Genomic DNA, 20,250 nt, shown 5'->3' on the forward strand with positions numbered 1-20,250 from the left:
TCAAATGAATGTCAAAAGTTGAAATGTTTTGAATTTCAGCTAACCCTAACCCTTTTCCTAAACTTAACCTAATTCCCCTAACCTGCTACGTTAATTCTGCTGCATGAGTTCTCCTAACTTGCTATGAAAAGTCAAATCTGACGTTTTAACTTGACAAAAGATGTAGCCCTTCAAGCCATGACTGTCAGTGCTGTCCAAGAGCCATGCATCCAGATCCCAGATGGCTATATCGGTCTGCTAATACAGGACTAGTAAAGCCCCAGTGCACTACTTTTTGTAAAATAAAAAAATAACAATAATATATATATGTATATATTTTTTTGTATAAATATTTTTTTGTAATTCTGATTTTTCAGCATCCCTACTACCTGCGCTATGCACAGGCCTACAAATAGAAGAAACATRGCTATGAGGTCATCTGGGGAAATAGGGATGTGTTTTGTTTTTGGGCAGACTACATTCTGTTGGACGCTATCATCAATCAGTTGTGCTGCTAGTGTGACCACTGAGAACACATCCCAAGTGAATCAGTAACAAACCCTGTGGGCTTTTCTGCTTTAAATGTCACACTAAAGGTTACGGATTCACTCCCCCAAAAAATTGCTAAGTCAACATAAGGGAAATACATAGGAAAGACGAATAACACTGCAGCTTCGTGGTTTGCAGTTACATAAGTGGTAATATATTTGGACTATTTATTATTAAACAGCGTTCAAATTATTCCCACAWTATTCAACCTGAGCATGGGAAGTAGAGTGTGTAAAGTCAAAACAATTCACAGTGAATGTAGGCATACCTGAACACAACAGTAATGTTGAAAGCCATTCTCAATCTAAATTAGGCAATACAATCTACACTGTTAAAATTAAGTGCTTTGTAACACCAAMGCGAGTGGCAACTGAGCTGCCACCAACACGAAGGAGATAAAACCTTAACCTTTCTGGAGTATTGAAACACATCATCCTGAGAAGTTTTGAAGCAATACATGGTGTCAGTGGCGACCCCATTCAGGAGCCCCACCTGTTTTGAGCCCCACCTGTTTAGCTAAAAACAAAAATATTGCCTGTTTTGCATGTTATTTTGGCATTAATACGCATAACATATCATTTTGCAAACAATGTAAAAAAAGAAGAAGAAGAATTTAACTAATAAAGCCGCATACAAACATGGTCTCTTTTTTTGYTTTCTTGAGTAAGGCAGCTCCAAAATGCAGGTGTTTCAGCCTAGCTCAGTGCTTTCTGTGGTGGTGGGGCAGCCAGCGGAACATACAGAACATAGGGGTTGGTAATGCTCTCTAGCTGCGCCATGATTAGTTCAGTGTTCTGTCACTCATGGGGACACTACGTCTCTGCAGAATCTACAGGGAGAGCTAGAAAGTTCAGGCCCCGTAGGTGCTGCCATAGATTTACAGTAGAAGTTCCCATYMAAGAAGGCTCAAGGTCATTGGCCACAGATAAAATTACATCGGTTCACGTTATATGTACCGAAGCTTTGATTGGACTGATCATGTCAACATCATATTTTCAAAATCTTAGCTAGCAGTCATCATCATGAATCAAGTCGACAATCTACTGGCAAATCCTTTTCGGTCCTTGTCATATGATGAGAAATTATAGATAAAACGTAYCGTGCTCATCGGCCATTGGACATAAACATTACACAACAAGTTGAAAATCGCAAATTCAACAATGAGTGGCTTGGAAGGAATCAGTGGCTAACTGCAAGCGTTGCAATACAATCACTAGCCTGCTATTCGGTGGAGACGGTGTGTAGTTCAAGTCTGGGTTTAAGGGACTCTTTTACAAACTTAAAAGGATAAACATTCACATGTAACATCATGGGCCAGAAAAGGTTGAATACATTGGCCATGCTGTCAATTCAGCATGACTTCTGCTGCGTTCAAAACAACTGGAAACTCTTAACTGGGAAATCTCAGATTTCAGTGAGTTCAAGACAACTGGAAACTTCGAAAAAACAAGCTCAAACTGGGAAAATACTTTTTGAACGGTCATCCAACTCAGAATTCCAAGTCGGGAACACATGCCACTATCTAGAGCTCCGACCTGAAGACCACTGACGTCATGATTCGACCTTGTATTTTTCACAGTTCTCAGTTGCCTTAAAAGCACTATAAACTTGTAAGTCGCTCTGGATAAGAGCGTCTGCTAAATGACTTAAATGTAAATGTAAATAAATCCAGAGAATGCAAAACTTTGATTAAAAAAATTGACGACAAAATTTGCCCACAAGAAGGACCACCGCGCCACCTTCCTGTTCAAGTGAGCACAGCACAACAAGATGAGTCCAAAAATGTCTTGTATGCTGCTGCATAAATTATGTAATCTGCCAGGGAGATATGTATACTGTAGCTAAGAAAGTAATACTAAGTGTATGTTATGTAGTAAGCTGTTAATAGCCCATGTGTCTCATCCTAATAATTGGGTCCCTTCCCCCCTCATAATTTAGCCTACTGTTCTGACTTGGTGGTGCACATGTAGCCTATAGCCTGTTTTAGAGAAATGTAATCATCGAATATTGTAAGAGCTTTCATTGTCTGCTTATATGCCCCCCTTTATTTATCCTACGGTTATGACTTGGTGTACAGGGAGAATACTGTAAGAACGGCCCATGTTCTGAATTTTGTCACTGTACATTTCAAAAGTGCTGAACAAATAGTTATATTGTCTACGTCCGTCTTAGCTTGCTCATTAATGTCTTAATCGAAATTACGGATTGCCTCTTTTCCGCTCATCGCTCCCTTATGCCATAGTATGTACATCTCAATTGCCAGTAGAAACCACATTTGTTTAAGCAAGTCAGCCATATCAGCTATTTTTATTTTAAAGGCAGTAAATGAGGCTGAATGAACTGTTTCGGTGCCAGACAAGTCTTCTCTGATAGCCAGGTGTAGCGGTGGTAAGGATTCACTCCATGGTGCTGAAAAGAAAACTCTGCTGTTGGGACAGCTTTATGTACAATAGGCCCTAACAATTTGTGGGCACAGTTTGTCACCGTTATAGTSCAATTAATGTATTGTTTGGTATCATGTTGTGTTCTGTAGTGGCTTCCCTGTCATGCATCCCCAATTTCTTTTGTTGAGTTTTCCCCACCAAGATTTACAYGCTAAAATCACCACTGCATGGTGTGTTGTAACACCACTTAATAAAGTGTTGCACAACACCTTGCCAAGGACTGAGAGCCCTACCAAAAAAGGTTGAAAAAACTATTTTGGTGTTTCAAATTCTGTTTAGTGCAGAATTAGATAACTTCTCTTTTGGTGCCGTTTCCTCCCTCTATAGCTTCTAAACACTATTATGGTATTTCAAATCCTGTCTAGAGCAGAGTATTTTATTGTTTAACATTCATTTATGTGTCTGTTCATTTGCCTGTTTAACCCATTTTGGCAACAGTAACTACAGGTTTTGCAACATGCATCACACTGTGGTTTCTTTCCTCTTAGAAATGTGGGACTGGGTTTTCTCATCAWTGAACATCAAAAATGACTGTTTTGATGTCCGTTCATCCTGATCTATTACACCTTATGGTGCATCAAGCTGCTTAATACTAAACKATACTGTAAATATACTTTTCTTTCTTCAAACATTCATACACCATTGTGTAAAATAAGAATAAAGTCKAAACATTTTTGAATCCTCTAAAAACAGAGCCAYGTGGCACGATAGGATTAAAACCAATTAGTTCAATGTCTCAAATTTCTCAGGCTTTGGTTATCCTCATAAAATATCTTACATTTTAAGCCACATGTTAAGTTGGATTCTTAAATGGTTAGGTAAAATTAAATGAASAAATCATTGAAATAACTTGCAATCATTTTTAGTAAGTATACTGTATGTTTGTAAAAAAAAATATTAAAAAAAATTCACCCTAGAATCTTTTTGTGGCTGAGTTTGTAAAATTTGAATAAAATTCAAATGAAACGTACCATCTTACTGCCCCAGAACTCCTTCTCYGTCTCCTCCTGTTTCCAGTCTAAATAAAGCATTGAAAAAAGGTAGATTCCACAAAAAATATTCTCCACAGGTCCTCATCAATCAATATTTAGGCTATAAATCATTTGCATTTCTTAACTATTTTGATTGCATTTTTTTTAATGCTGCACTAAAACCCCCCAAACTGTTTTCACAACACCCTCTTAAAGACACCAATATTCAGATTAAAGAACCACTTTGGGTGTTTCAGAGTACTTCTAGTCTGTTTTAAAACCCGTTCTGTGTATCAGAACACTTACATTGGGTTTACATTCAAACCCCCTCCAAACACCAGATCTCAGGTAAGGTGCACTACTTTTCACTACTTTCCCCCAAAAGGTCCATGTCAGGGCAAGCTGTCAACATCCCCAAGCTCTCTTAATTAATAAAYGGTTAGAGCCACATGCAAGGTAAGCCGAAGGATGGGGCTTGGCAGACGGACGGACAGWTATTCTTAAAGACAAAAAAAATATGGACAGGAAATGCAGAAAGTGACTGATAGTTTATCAGGAAGTACAGCAGCCTATCTGCTCTTCAGAGGTTTCTGTATGTCACACCAAGGAGAGCAATGACATATGCACACACTATTTGATAAATTATAAATGATGTATTTTAAAAGACCCAAATATAGAGACAGCCACTTAATTAAAGTTAAACAAGATAAAGTACTAACCGTGGTTGGTAATCAACTGTAATAACACACATTGCAATTGAAAGACAGATCACTGCAACCTTAAATCGTGCCGTTATTGAGTTAAAAACCAATATGACATTACATTTGGTCTGATGTTACGACATACACTATGGTCTAGTAGTCAATTTATGTATTCAAATTAGCGTTGACCTTTTGCATGTACCTGTATTGCTTTTGTATATTTACACTTCACAACAGTAATAAAATGATGTTTGAGTTGATAATATTGACAATTCAAGCAGCAAAGAAGCATTCATATCCACATACTGTACATCACAAACCATACACTAAAGACCGTGGTAGTGCCAATGCAGTGAATTTCAGGAAAGTAAACTGTCTACAGCCAATGATGACCACGAACCCTTGTTTGATCACCCACTGCGCATCACCATAAATTACATAGGACCACATTTTGGTTCCAACTTTATTTTAATTAACATAAATAGTAATAACCCTATTTTAAATCGATCACAATACACTGAAAAAGATCCTAGAGCTAGAGCCTTCATGGCTTGCACCATATACCACTCCATTTCTATTTTCTATCTCTTTTGACATTCAATTCCTTTCATATACATTTTGAAGGATAAAGAACACATTATCAGCTCACACTAAGAAGCGAAGGAAGCTTACCAGCATTGTTTAAAGTAGATACAACAAATCTGCTTCTTAGAAGAGGCTGAGTCGGCTGACAAAAGTATTTACAGACTGACAAAGTTAACCTGTTCGTGACGCCATCTGCGTCAGGGAAGTGGCTTGACGCAACACCTTCATAACAATGCCATAAGCAAAACATACCAGCTGTCATGACATTTTATGAAAACCAATGTTAGTTTATAACAGCTGAGACAACACTATCGTAGAACCAAACTCATTAGACATTCAAATAGGGTTTTTGTCAGATGTTAACAAAAGTCAACATTAATGAACTATCATGTCGCATTATGACAGATGTTATGGCATGCTTCTGGCAGTGTCACATACAGGGAGGTGTTATGCCAAATTGCTTTAAATGGAGTATGCCATTGAGAAGGGCACTGCTCAGTCTCTGTACTGTTTGATGAGCCTTCTTCTCTGGGAGGTCTTTCGCAGGAGTTTTCTGTAGTCATAAGGGTTGTCGTCCTGGCCCTCTGCAGAGGGCAGTCTGGGAACGGAGTGCCTGTCAACACAGCAGCACAGGAGATAAAGTGAGACAGGGCCAGGCAGGAAATGAACAGAGGACCAAACAGTGRAAGAGGGAAAGAGAGATGCAGTACAGTGAGAGATGAGTAGAGGGATGAAGATGGAATGATAGATGGTAATTAATAGATTGAGAAACGATCAAGGCTCATGGTGGAATATTTAGGATTTGTTTGTTTTCTCTCTACAGTCTCTCTGCTTCATTACATACTTTCATGCTATGGACATACAGTATGTATCAGTGTCTTGTGTCTGTGTATTCACACGTATTCACAATAGATATGTGAGTATATGCAGTAGTGAATGGATTACACACCTTTTATCTGCTGGCTCGGAGACTGCCCTCTCTCTAGATTGTCTCCTGTCTGGAGTTTGTCTTTTGGTCTGTGGACTTCTGTCTGCACCTGCAGTCTGTCTTTGGTCGGTAGACTGCCTCCTGTCAGCGGCTGCAGACTCTCTTCTTGTCTGTGGACTTCTTTCTGCAGCTGTAGACTGCCTCCTGTCAGAAGACTGTCTCCTCGCAGAAGACTGTCTCCTCTCTATAGAGCGCCTCTGTTCGATAGACTGCCTCCTCTCGAGAGATGCTCGTCTGGTGAGAGAGGTGCGTCGGTCTCCGGCTATGGCGCCGGTGGACTTACTGGTGGGGAGGCCCTGGTAGTACTGGTCATCTACATCCAGCAGCTTCCCAGGACTGGAGCACAGACAGGAGCAGGCAGTTATGGTCAGTCACTTACTATATGACAATAGGTCAAAGTCGACATTTCATATGCCATACATTTTTTCCAAACTTCAGTTTGGAATGATAATTTGGCTTTCCGAATATGGCAAACCGATCAATTCAAATCAAATCAAACTTTATTTGCCACATGCACCAAATACAGCAAGTATAGACTTTACTGTGAAATGCTTACTTACAAGCCCTTAACCAACAGTGCAGTTTAAGAAGAAGAAATTATTTACCAAGTAGGCTAAAATAAAAAGTAATATTAAAAAGTAACACAATAAGAAAAACAATAACAATAACATGCTTCTACACCTGCATTGCTTGCTGTTTGGGGATTTAGGCTGGGTTTCTGTACAGCACTTTGTGACATCAGCTGATGTAAGAAGGGCTTTATAAATACATTTGATTGATTGACTGATATACAGGGGGCACCGGTACCGAGTCAGTGTACAGGCTAGTTGAGGTAATCTGCACATGTAGGTGGGGATGAAGCGACTATGCATAGGTAACAAAAACAAACAAACAGTGAGTAGCAGCAGTGTACAAGAGTAGTAAATGGTCCGGTGGCGATTTTTATGAATTGTTCAGCAGTCTCATGGCTTGGGGTTAGAAGCTGTTGTATTGCTGTATTGTATCATGGCGAGGAAATATGAACAATACATTTGCTCGGCCATTGATTGGTATTGAGGAAGTTTCTCCAGCGAGCCACGCTATTCACCCGTTGGCTACAGTAGCCTTAACAGAGTCTATTATTTCATAGCAGGATGAGCATCAATAGGAACTCCATTACTCCACTTCCTCATTACACCACCAGCCTTGTGATGAGCTWGCTGGAGCTGTGCATAATGTGAACCCAGGACCTTTAGTTCTACAGCCGAGGCGGAAGGGCCTTCCTAGTTCCTGATTAATCACTGCCTCCCCTCCTCTTCTATTGACAGACTCAAATGGAAATTTCCCCTCTGTGGGTTTTCATATCCCCCCTCGTCTTTCCGGCTTATTGGTTGACTTATGTAATAGAAACAGTAATCTATGTCACAGGCAGAGGCAGGCAGACGAGCAAGCCTCAATGCCTACGGACTCTCTAACTAACAGGATTCTGCCACTATTATATCGTTCAGTTAGACCGGCCACACAACTGGTGCTATTCAATCAAAACCGCAGAACGGGTTTCCGGGTTGAAASTAAAAAGGTGTTCCTCCAGCACTGAAAGTTGAGTTTTAGTTGGGTTTGCATTTCCATTAACACAGTAAACAAGTTTTATTGTTGAATCCGAATGCTTATTCTCACAGCGCAAGGGGAATCATTTGTGTCATTCTCTGGAGACCTGATTACCAGTATTAATTGAATAGGACCTGCGTCTCAGGAGCCAAATGGGGTTTATTGAACCTGAATGGGGTTTACTTTGCAGTGGTATAGGGCTTATCTCTCTCACTCTTTCCATATCCCTCCATCATTACCAGCCCAATCGTTCTACACCAGGCTTGGTGTCTCTTTCTCTCGATCTCTCTCTCAGACATTCTTCTGTTCATTGGTTCCTTCCCCATCTCTGTGAACCTCTCTTATTTCTTCTCTGCTTTTCTAGTATTCACACCCCTTGATTTTTTCCAAATTTTGTTGTGTTACAGCCTGAATTAAAAGTGGATTCAATTGTAATCTTCTTTTGTCACTGGCCTGCACACTATACCACATAATGTCAAAATGGAATTATGTTTTTCAATTTTCTTACCAACTAAAAAAAAAGCTGAAACGTCTTGAGTCCATAAGTATTCAATCCCTTTGTTATGGCAAGCCTAAATAAGTTCAGGAGAAAAAAATTGCTTAACAAATCACATAATAAGTTGCATGGACTTTGTGTGCATTAATAGTGTTTAACATGATTTTTGAATGACTACCTCATCTCTGTACCCCACAGAGGAAGGAAACCGCTGGTTACTGGTTACTTTAAAACAGTTACTGAGTTGAATGGCTGTGATAGGAGAAAACTGAGGATGGATCAACAACATTGCAGTTACTCCACAATACGAATCTAATTGACAGAGTGAAAAGAAGGAAGACTGTACAGAATAAAAATATTCCATAAAGTAATACTGAACAGGCAAAACCTGGTTCAGTCTGCTTTCCAACAGATAGAATGATGAATTCACCTTTCAGCAGGACAATAATCTAAAACACAAGGTCAAATCTACACTAGAGTTGCTTACCAAGAAACCTTTCAGCAGGACAATAATCTAAAACACNACCTTTCAGCAGGACAATAATCTAAAACACAAGGTCAAATCTACACTAGAGTTGCTTACCAAGAAACCTTTCAGCAGGACAATAATCTAAAACACAAGGCCAAATCTACACTAGAGTTGCTTACCAAGAAACCTTTCAGCAGGACAATAATCTAAAACACAAGGTCAAATCTACACTAGAGTTGCTTACCAAGAAACCTTTTCAGCAGGACAATAATCTAAAACACAAGGTCAAATCTACACTAGAGTTGCTTACCAAGAAGACAGTGAACGTTCCTGAGTGGCCGTGCGGCCATGTTACAGTTTGGACTCATTCGGAAAGTATTCAGACCCCTCAACTTTTCCCACATTTTGTTATATTACAGCCTTATTCTAAAATGGATTAAATCTTGGTTTCATCAGACCAGAGAATCTTGTTTCTCATGGTCAGAGTCCTTTAGGTGACTTTTGGCAAACTCCAAGTGGGCTGTCATGTGCCTTTTACTGAGGAGTGGCTTCCGTCTGGCCACTCTCCCATAAAGGTCTGATTGGTGGAGTGTTGCAGAGATGGTTGTCCTTCTGGAAGGTTCTCCCATCTCCACAGAGGAACTCTGGAGCTCTTTCAGAGTGACCATCGGGTTCTTGGTCACCTCCCTGACCAAGGCCATTCTCCCCCGATTGCTCAGTTTGGCCTGGCGGCCAGCTCTAGGAAGAGTGTTGGTGGTTCCAAACTTCTTCCATTTAATAATGGTGGAGACCACTGTGTTCTTGGGGACCTTCAATGCTACAGAATGTTTTTGGCACCCTTTCCCACATCTGTGCCTCGACACAATCTTGTCTCGGAGCTCTATGGACAATTCTTTCGACCTCATGGCTTGTTTTTTTTCTCTGACCTGCACTGTCAACTGTGGGACCTTATTATAGACAGATGTGTGACTTTCCAAATCATGTTCAATCAATTGAATTTACCACAGGTGGACTCCAATCAAGTTGTAGAAATATCGAAAGGATGATCAATGAAACACGATGCACCTGAGTCTCATAGCAAAGGGTCTGAACACTTATGTAAATACGTTTTTTAAATAATTCTTTATTATACATTTGCAAACATTTCTAAAAAACTGTTTTTGCTTTGTCATTATGGAATATTGTGTGTAGATTGACGAGGATTTTTATTTATTTAATACATTTTAGAATAAGGCTGTAATGTAACAAAATGTGGGAAAAGTCAAGGGGGAATTTGGGAAAAGTCAAATTTCCGAATGCACTGTACTTGAAAATCTATGGCAAGACCTGAAAATGGTTGACTAACAATGATCAACAACCAATTTGATGAAGCTTGGATGAATTTTGAAAATAATAATGGGTAAATGTTGCACAATCCAGGTGTGGAAAGTTCTTAGAGACTTACCCAGAAAGACACAGCTGTAATCAACGCCAAATGGGCTTCTACAAAGTATTGACTCAGGGTGTGAATACTTATGTAAATCAGATATTTCTGTATTACATTTTCAACACATTAGCTAAACACATTAAAAACATATTTTCACTTTGTCATTATGGGGTATTGTGTGTAGATGGATGAGAAACATTTTTATTTATTCCATTTTGAGTTCAGGCTGTAACACAACAAAATGTGGAATAAGTCAAGGGGTATGAATACTTTCTGAAGGCACTGTATCTATCTGTCTTCCTTAATTTTTTCACTGTGCTGTTTCACCACTGCTTTTCCTCACTGACACAATCCACCTCTCTCTATCACTCTCTCCCCTCCTATTTCACTCCCTCTCCCCCAGCCCCCCCCCCCCCCCCCTCTCAGCTGTCAGCGACAGTTGAGATGCTATCTTTCCTCCTGACTTCTCATTCTTAATGATGCATGTAACTGCTCCTGTGCCATAGCTGGCTTTATTTATCTGCTAACAAATTATTACCCTTGATGTGTACAGTCTCGTCCTCTCACATCCCAGTGTATGTGTGTGTGTGTCTGCTGTGTGTGTGTGTGTGTGCGTGTGTGTGTGTGCGTGCGTGTGCGTGTGTGTGTGTGTGTCCAGATTATTTTGATAAAGTACCATACCCCTTCCTTGTTCATCCAGACCTATCTGTCTGTCTGCCAGCCTAGGGGAACCTCTATCATCACCTTTCTGGGAGCTACACTCACCTCGTGGCCCACACACACAGACACACTGGGACACACACAGACACACTGGGACACACACAGATTCACATCAAACAAAAAACGAAGCAAAGGAGGCTCAAATGGTCTGTCTATCATGTTTTGCAACATATTAGGTTTATTGTAGATCCTAAATAATTGATCACTGCATCTTTCATAAAATACTCAACAAACACACAGTAAAAATACTGATGTTACTATGAGTGCATTATATTGGACTTTGTCCACATGGCACTTGTCATATAGTTAGATTTCATTAAGTAAAACCATTGTATAAGGAGGATGAAGGATAAGGCCAATTAAGTCCATTGTAAATGTGTAAGGCTACAGGCCGTTAAGTTTGGACCCACAACCTGGCCTTACAGTTGGCACTGTCCCCATATTCATTACTCACAAGCAGAGTGCCAAGTTTCAGACCTAACCTCTTAAAGGCCTGCCAGTAGCTACAAGTGGCTCGTTAAAACAGGGTGAATGATGGGCCGTTGACTTACCCTTGTTTCCGTGGCCTGCGTTTGTCATCCTGGACAGACCTCTGAATGGGAAAGACACAGGAAGTAGTGTTACATGGAAATAAACTAGGATTCAAATCTGCGAATATGTTTAGCTTTATAGCCTACTTATAAGGCGTATAGCCTCCTATATAGCCTTCAAGACTATGTAACAACCTATAACTATGTAACAACCTATAAGTCGAATGTTGGCAGGTGATTAGTCCCGTAATCAATCGATCTGTTGGTTGACTAACAATTAAGATCAGCTAGCTTGAGATCAGCTGAAGCTGAAGGGACGAGGTTGGAACAAACCTGCAGGGACTCTCCAGCACCTACTTTGTGCCTTTCTAGTGCATACTGAAATTATTAGACAGAAATATTTCAACAATATAACACATGCTGGAGTGCATCAAGGCTTAATAGCACACCCAATAGGATTCAAGTTGAATCTATACCAGTTGAGAGACTTGTACGGTTTTGTAATATGCTTTCCTGCTTTCCATCRGAGAACTTGAAGTTGTCATGGACAGACATTGGCAAAACTACATTAATGGAAAACTTTAACGTTGGAAAACTTCTAACAACTTAACATAGATCGTTACATCCCGTTTGATCTTGTGTCTTAATCACTCTTGKAGAAAAATGGCCACCTCAATAATGTAGTGCGAATGCCAATAGATAAAAATGCAATAATTACAGTGCTGTGAAGGTGACAGAGAAKGGCTCACTACTGTATGGATGGAGTCAGACTCACATGGATGAGGTTGTAGTACGTAGAGTCCTCAGGGGTGTTGAGCGTCTTTGGCTGCTGGGTTCTGCGAGGCGTCCGACACACTTTCAGATCGACTGAAACATCACAACAACAAAAAGACCCAGATCAGCAATAATGCTTTGATTATTAAGTAGCTAGAGAAAGTAGACAWAGGTGTATTGTTATCCAGGTTTTTCATTTTTATCTACAGTATTTATCAATTGTGACTTGACAAATCCCTGGTTCATAATTTTAAAAGAGTGCTATGCAATAAACAGAGACATTTTGTGTCCTTGTGTTTTCTTTACACAGGAACTGAGTGAAAACAGTTTTTTCATGTTATGCTTGAGAAAGACTAGCATGAGGAGGCGATTGACACCCTGAGGGCAGCGAGAACACAGTATGACTCCCCTGCTGGTTAACTCTACTCCACTTCACACTATTCTGCACGGTTTCTCTAATATTTTAATCACTGCCTTTAAACATAGCTTCCAAGAGGACAAACATTGCTACAATTGTAGCAATACCTGAAGAGAATATTACCTGGAAATAATTTTGAAATGGGAGGGCGTTTTAATAACGGTGGCTTCAGGAGATTCTATTCTACCAAAGACTTAAAGATGTTGTAACTTTTACTGTTGAAAAGTTTTTACTGCGTTATCCTAAGTATAAATATGGTAAAGTACACACATTAAAGGGTAAAAAAAATGTTTTACACAACTGCAAACTTCAAGGAGAAGGGCATTCAAGGAGTTAGTTTGATGGTMATTTGTGATGTCATCGCCAACCTCACTATTGATGAACAATAGAGGAACAATGGAGAACAAAAGAGGARAGATCCACCCGCCCACTAGTTTCATGTCATGAGATAMCTGGACTACCTATTGAGATGGATCTTTTGTTAAGTAAATCAGGTGACAAATGAGCTGAAAAGGAGACTGGAGCAGAACTTTAAGTTTTGAGAATGTTAGGCATTTTACAAGCTTAAATGTCCCCAGAAATCGTAAGCCTACATTATTCAGTTAAACTAACCTCACGGGCTTAGGCTTTGGTGGCTATGTAGCCTACTTGAGGCTGATATTTGGCCAACAGAGCTGTATGGAAACTTGACTTAGGCCGTTATGTTTGACCCTGTTTTTCTAAAGACTTACTGAAGAGGCTTTATGACTGGGCGTATGATCACTGGAGAGGCTATCGGGAGTGAACACATAGTTTCATACCATTCCATACCCTCTGTTCCATAAATGATTATGAGCTGTGCTCCCCTCAGCAGCCTCCACTGTGTTCCATATTATGGTGACCTATAGCTCTCAGTAACGTATTGAATAACACRTGTATGTGTGCATACGGATACAGTATGTAAGGGAAAGGCTGTATTTCATGCATGGGTTGGCATAGTTTTTCATATTATTGAACCTGTCTATTTAAAGGTCGTCAGTGATTCTGTATTGCTCAAAGGAGAAAAGCTCATTTGAAATCCTCATATTAATGGTTGTTGTAATTGCCACAGCGGTGCCTTATGAAACGTGATTAGCATTTAATGACCTTTTCCATGAAGTGAAATATGATTGGCATTCTAAGAAATGTCCCCAACTTTCTTTCTGCATATAAAAATTAGGATTTTAATTGAAATGTAGCGAGGTATGAGGACAGCTYATTATTGGATCAAATCGATGAAGAMATTTTTGGAGGATATAATGTCTCTGGAAATGAATTCTGCTCCTCAGGCAATGTGTTGCTGTTCAGAACACCTTGTAAAGGGCACATAGCAGGCATCTCAAGAGATTGCAGTTTGGATTTTATTGTTGTGGTGAGTTGTTATCGTACTAATATAGCGTATATCTCACATTCAGAAAATGCAGATTTGATACCAGGTTACCAATTGTGTTGAGCGGCCGCTTATACCTAGACACAGCACTGCAAGCAGCCACACATAGTCCCCAAATTCTAGGCTTGCCTCTCACAATCCAATATGAGAAAGTCACCCATGWCACCAATACAACTAATCATGGATGACACAATAATTATATTTCTTCCTGACACCTGGTAAACTCATGATGATAATAACATTTCAGCTGCCAGACGGATTTGACACACCAAGCACTGAGATGCTGAACTTTCACTCTGCCAGCTCCCTTGCCCATCCTTTCARAGCCATTGCACATATCACCGGTGGGAATCAAATTCATTTTCTGATGACGCATCGCGTCGAGAACCGCTTTCCGGTTTTGGCACTTGACATCCCCAGGTTTTTTTAAGATACAATCTAGCCTTAATGAGAGCGAAAACAGAGCTTTGTCCGCTGATAGAATCATCAGCTAGTGCGAAGCGRAGACATAACAAAAGCTGTGCCTTCTTTTCCCCATCTTGTTTCGCACCTGAGGCAGGGATGACTGAGCGTAGGCTGAAAATAGCTCCTGAAATAGGAGAATGAGTTCACAAAAAGGGGGAAATGACACAAGACATAAAAAATTATAATATCTGTGCACTTCACACATTGAGAAAGCTGCTTCGAAAAATGTAAATACTTGAAATGTGTTTGAGAACACATACCACATATTGTGTAGTCTATAGGGCCAAACTGACACTCAAAGAAACACTGGACATAAGTTCTCCTTACAAACGAAGAAGGAGTTGGTTATGGAAGTAAAGGCTATTTGCAAGTGCACTCTGTCTTATTTCAATGAGTGTCAGTGAACTCTATTCAGCTCTCTGTCTGTGAGGGATAGTCTTGGAGCTGTTTGACCAAGCAGACGAGCCAGGAGCCCACTGGAAAGATGGATAGACCAGAAAAGAAGGATTTGATTGCTTCTTCAGACAGGAAATTATACTCAACACTGCCAGAGTGACTCGGGATCACCATTAGTAGTTTTTGATCACCAGTTGGTTTTTGTATAAAACCAGTCTACAATATTTAGATTGACTTATTCTCAAATGTATTGAATTTCATCCATGTCTGTACTCAACAGTACATTTGTTGTGTCTTTGCTTTGTACAATGTCTTGTGGTKTTCACACAAGTCAGACACTTACCTGATTGCTGATGGTTGGCAGCAAAGCCATTGACTGCCTGCCCTTTGACAAACATGCCGTTATTGGCTGGGTTTATCTGGTGGGCCAGGATGATCTCGTTCAGCTTCTGCTGGAGGCTCATGTAGTTCTGGGAATACTTAGTGACCTGTTGTATAGACAATGGACAATTGATACATATAATCAAAAGGTTGGGGGTTCAGAACCCCAAGAAAAGCTGCTGGCAGACGTATCAAGTGGGTTGTAGTGGGTTAGTACTAGATTACCTCTTCAGAAAAGACCTCCAGTTCCTCCGTATCTCTCTGGGCTGTGGCCTTGGTGGCCTTCAGGTTCTTCCTGTCCTTGTAGCCCCTGAACTGGCTCTGGATCTTCACCGCTGCCTGCTCCTCGTCATACCTATCCCCTCCCTGAGACTCTGTCTCCTCTATGCGAACCAGCTCTACATCGGTGAGGTCCACAACCCTGTCCTCAACCTTCAACCCTTCCTCCTGTTCCTCAACCATGGGTTCCTCCTTGCTCCTTTTGACCCGTTCTCTCTCCTCCTTGAATTTCTTTCTATCCCGGTGTCCTCTGAAATTGCTCTGCAGAACGGTGGCAGCTTTTTCCTCGTCTGGCTCCGACTGGCTTGCGGTGGACGGCTCTGGTTGGGATTCTAGCGTTGGCTCCTGTGGCTGGACAAGTTCTTGTTTGGGTTGTTCTTTGGCCTCTTTCGCCTTATTTTTCTTGGGAATTTTTCCTTCCTCCTGCAGGCGTTTGCGCTCCTTGTGGCCACGGAAGTTACTTTGGATGACCGTAGCTGCCTTGGCCTCATCTACTTCCTCCTTCTCTTCCACACCTGCAGACACGGCTGCTGTCTCTGGAACCTTTGTCCTTCCTGCTGGTTTTGACATACCTTCTACCTTTGYGGTCTCGTCTTCAGTTGGGCTCATCACTCTCTGTTTCCTTGCTGGGATCTTGCCTTCTTCAACCAGCCTCTTCCTCTCTTTGTGGCCCCTGAAGTTGCTYTGGAGAACTGTAGCTGCCTTAGCTTCCTGTTCCGGGTTAACCTCCTCCCCTTCTGCTCGCTCTGCATTCTGTTGCTCGTCAATTTCTGTGTCTTCCTCGTCCACCAGCTCTTCACCCACTTCTGTGTGCTCATCGTCGTCATCCTCTTCCGCCTTGGCCGTGTCTTCATCCTCTTCCTCCTCCTCYGCAACTTCGGTCAACCCATTCCCCTCTTCCTTTTCCACTGCAAACTCCTGMTCCTCCTCTTCATCCTCCTCCATAATAGCAGGCTCCACCTCTACAGGTGAGGGTGACCTTAGTCTCAACTCGTCTCCGGACAGTGTCTTGTGGCGCTCCCTGAGTTTCTTTCTCTCCTTGTAGCCCCTGTAATTACTCTGGAGGACCACGGCAGATTTGGCCATCTCTTCCTCCTCCAGTTTGGCAGCTTCGATCCTCTCTTTCTCTATCCTGTCTTTCTCAATGGCCTCCCTAAAGAGAATGCAGTTGATTTTGCTCTGAACAGAATCAAACTCAATGTAAACGGTTTATGATCTGGAACAACTATAGGGGGTATACTCCACATATACGTTTATATGAAGAGTAGTTCCTGCCTTGTCAGCAGCTAACGGGGATCCTAATAAATACTGAAATACGAATTATAAACTGGGTGGTTCGAGCCCTGAATGCTGATTGGTTGAAAGCAGTGGTATATCAGACCATATACCATGGGTATGACAAAAAAATAMTTTTTAATGTTCTAATTACGTTGGTAACCAGTTTATTATAGCAATAAGGCACATCGGTGGTTTGTGGTATAYGGCCAATATACCACGGCTAGGGGATGTGTCCAGGCAYTCCACGTTACGTTGTGCATAAGAACAGCCCATATCTGTGGTATATTGACCATATACCACACCACCTTGGGCCTTAGTGCTTAAATATAAAATGCATACTAAATAAAACATTAACTTCACAATGCTTAAAAAGTGCTGGATCTACTGTCCTACATTTGACTATGTTTTTGCGTAGTGCAGATCCATTGATGGTTGTCCTTACCTTTTCTTTTTGAAACTCTTCCTCTCCCTGTGTCCTCTGTAATGGGCCTGAATCTTAGCTGCTGCTTTGTTTTTTTCCTCCACCAGCTCCTTGTACTTCCTCTTGGCGAGGTAACCTCGGCAAACTGCAGAATAGGATGGTACAAGTTGAAGCTACACTAAACGTACTCAGTATCCTCTGAACACGAACAAACCGATCTTAGAAAACAATGAGAAAGYAGCATCATGGTCTCCTCACCAGCCTGTAACTGGGTGATGAAGGTCTCAAACTTGGCTTTGCTTAATTTATCATCAGCACATCTCCTCCGTACTTTATGTCCTCTGTACGCTGGTGGACGATATATTAGAGACAAATCATTAACATACAGATATGAACTATCGTTTGTGATAATAACGACTTTAACAGTATTTGCACACGTTTAGAAGGAACTGGGACAGTTTTGGTTCCACTATGGTCATAAGGTCAAAGTGACCACGGACTGACCTGATTGTATGGCCACAGCGCTCTGTGCTCTCTTCTCCAGTATTTTGCGRTAACGTTTGGCCCCCAGCCAGCCCCGGACGTAGGCCTGGACCAGAACGATGCGGTCTGTGGTCTGCCTCACCATCAGGTTGAGGGTCTCCACATGGTAGTACTTCAGAAACACCTGAGAGACACCACATGGAAACACAATCGAAGGGTGTAGACWCAGTCATACTCTCCATGAGATTTGTCTAATCATTTACATTAGACTCCAAAATACTCCATGAATGTGACCTTACTTTCGTTTTGCCCAGGACCCAATTTTCYAGTTTGGTTTTTTCCAATATAGCTGCACAAGTCTCTGGGCTCGCATCCGGCTCCTTGTGCGCATGGAAAGCCAGTATGTAGTACCTGCAACAACCAATACTAGACTTACCAAACCATTCCTGCACACTATTAGCCTAAAACCCTCAAAATGAGTCTTCCATTCTTCTAGTCATTCACAAGCAATACGTGGGAGCCTATGGAGTCTTTTCTATGATTAGGATCACCAACCTGTTGACGAAGTTGGTGTAGAGGATRCGGTGAGAGTAGCCCTGCCGGCGGATCTTAGCTGTCTCCAGGACACCCGTGTAACGCAGCTGCACCAGCACCTTCTCCCGGTCAAACTTACTGGCCTGCCGGTCATTGTTGGGCTTGATGCAGCGCACAAAGTGGGGCTGTCCCGCCACCATCTTGGACAGCAGGTCCATTAGGGAATACTGGTGAATGAAGAGGCAGGAAGCATCCAATCAAAACTAGTGTCCAGGTAAAGACCTGAATAAGACGAAAATGCCTATTCTTGAATTCCTGTATGAGAAGACATATTTAGTTGCTTTCTTTTCTTGTGTAAACCAGTATTTATAATCTAATTATCCAGGGGTACTGCTACAACGCCRATRAGATAAATAGGTACACATTACATGTCACAGTATGCAAATGTGCTGTACTACCAGTCAGTTTATCAACATAACTGTACTACCATTCAGAGCTATACTACCAGGGTTGGGGATAATCTATCCACTCAGTAATGTAGGAAGTGATCAAGTGAGACATTCTTACTCTGAAGTAGGAGGCTACTGTCTGTGTTCTCATGTTGGTGGACTCTCTAGGATGGTGGGTGGTCTCTCCAGTTCCAGTATCACCCTGGACACACAAAACACTGAGTTTATCAAAAGGATTCACCACAGGTTTATGGTAGGTGTATTTGTTGAGTTATATCAGTGARTTTTGAAAAACAGTATTATATGTATTATATATAGTGTAAAATACTATGGGCTAGTTTCCCGGACACAGATTAACTTCAGTCTTGGACTTAAAAGCCATGTCAGTGGAGATTCTCCATTGAGAATGATGTTAAAACCAAGGCTTAATCTCAGTCTAGGGAAAACTGGCCCTAAAAGATGTTGTAGAATATTTTTACATTTTTATTGACTGAACGGTACGAGTATAAAATCATTATGGATTGGAAGTTATTCATTAATGTGTAATTAACATGAAAAGCAATGATGTGTTAGATGAGGGCTCTGAACCCCAAAATACTGTCCTGTGAATAACAAATAGGTAACAGCCTGAATTGGGTATCAACATTCAGAAGCCTTATTACCCCAATCATTTGTGTATCGTATTTTTTCATGGAATTGTCTCTCATTTTTTGTTGTTGTGTGAAAATCACAAAATTTAGAAAATCACCAATCACCGTTTGAATATGTACTGTGTGATCGAGAAGCAAGAAAGGCGCGTGTTTTTTTTCTGGGGTGAAAGTTAATTTCCGAGAAGAAGGCTGCAAGAGATGCATAAAGAGGAAGCATAAACAAACACGAGCCAAGTTAGGAATCAAGTTAGGAATCAAGTTAGGAATCAAGTTTGCATAATGACAACTTGTTTTAAATGTTTAATGCTGAGTATTGTCTTCAGAGGTACGAAATTAGACGTTTGTGACAAAGGACAGTGACCACTTGATCATAAGAGAATGTATGTGTTCAGTCAGTTTGTTTCCACTGGCATTGCTAGATATGGCATGGATTATAAGGATTTTACCACAGAGGAACTAGCTATTTTCCTGCTTATGATCATTGGTGAAACTGACATTTAAAAAAAAATCCAGACACACTTGAAAATCAGTGGGACATTTCTTATTCCATAAAAKGCCCTCTGAGAATTTCAGACAATGTTCTCAATAGCAGAGTAATAAGGAGAACGCATACTATAAATGCAAAGATATGCTAATCTGGGACACGGCCACATACGAACCTTGAAACATTGCACATGAGTCACATTGCTCACTAAAAAGCAACAGCACTGACAAAACATACCTTTACACCATGAGTCTAAAACATGTCTGAAATGACACTTTCACTCTCATGACTACAGGAGGAGTCTTTGATGTGCTTTCTTAGGCGGAAATGTAAAATATGCAAATKAATGGAAATACATTCATGTACTCATCAAAGACAGTTAATT

At 40.9% G+C, this 20,250-nt stretch overlaps 1 protein-coding gene across 1 annotated transcript in view; it reads right to left on the reverse strand.

The window, feature by feature from the left end:
• Nucleotides 1–5,424: 5,424 nt before the first annotated feature.
• The window catches only part of myo3a (myosin IIIA), an 82,859-nt gene continuing 68,033 nt past the window's right edge, over nucleotides 5,425–20,250 (reverse strand). The window contains exons 26-38 of the mRNA XM_070435388.1: nucleotides 20,033–20,040; nucleotides 18,850–18,933; nucleotides 18,304–18,509; nucleotides 18,048–18,159; nucleotides 17,770–17,932; nucleotides 17,524–17,613; nucleotides 17,287–17,410; nucleotides 15,513–16,719; nucleotides 15,250–15,394; nucleotides 12,221–12,312; nucleotides 11,467–11,507; nucleotides 6,179–6,553; nucleotides 5,425–5,842 (exon numbers count right to left, since the gene is read on the reverse strand). Coding sequence (XP_070291489.1) covers nucleotides 5,725–5,842; nucleotides 6,179–6,553; nucleotides 11,467–11,507; nucleotides 12,221–12,312; nucleotides 15,250–15,394; nucleotides 15,513–16,719; nucleotides 17,287–17,410; nucleotides 17,524–17,613; nucleotides 17,770–17,932; nucleotides 18,048–18,159; nucleotides 18,304–18,509; nucleotides 18,850–18,933; nucleotides 20,033–20,040 — 2,765 coding nt within the window. The 3' untranslated portion in view covers nucleotides 5,425–5,724. The remainder of the gene's footprint in view (nucleotides 5,843–6,178; nucleotides 6,554–11,466; nucleotides 11,508–12,220; nucleotides 12,313–15,249; nucleotides 15,395–15,512; nucleotides 16,720–17,286; nucleotides 17,411–17,523; nucleotides 17,614–17,769; nucleotides 17,933–18,047; nucleotides 18,160–18,303; nucleotides 18,510–18,849; nucleotides 18,934–20,032; nucleotides 20,041–20,250) is intronic.

This window comes from Salvelinus sp. IW2-2015, linkage group LG27 (genome assembly GCF_002910315.2).
Source record: "Salvelinus sp. IW2-2015 linkage group LG27, ASM291031v2, whole genome shotgun sequence".
In the NCBI taxonomy this organism is placed as follows: Eukaryota; Metazoa; Chordata; class Actinopteri; order Salmoniformes; family Salmonidae; genus Salvelinus; species Salvelinus sp. IW2-2015.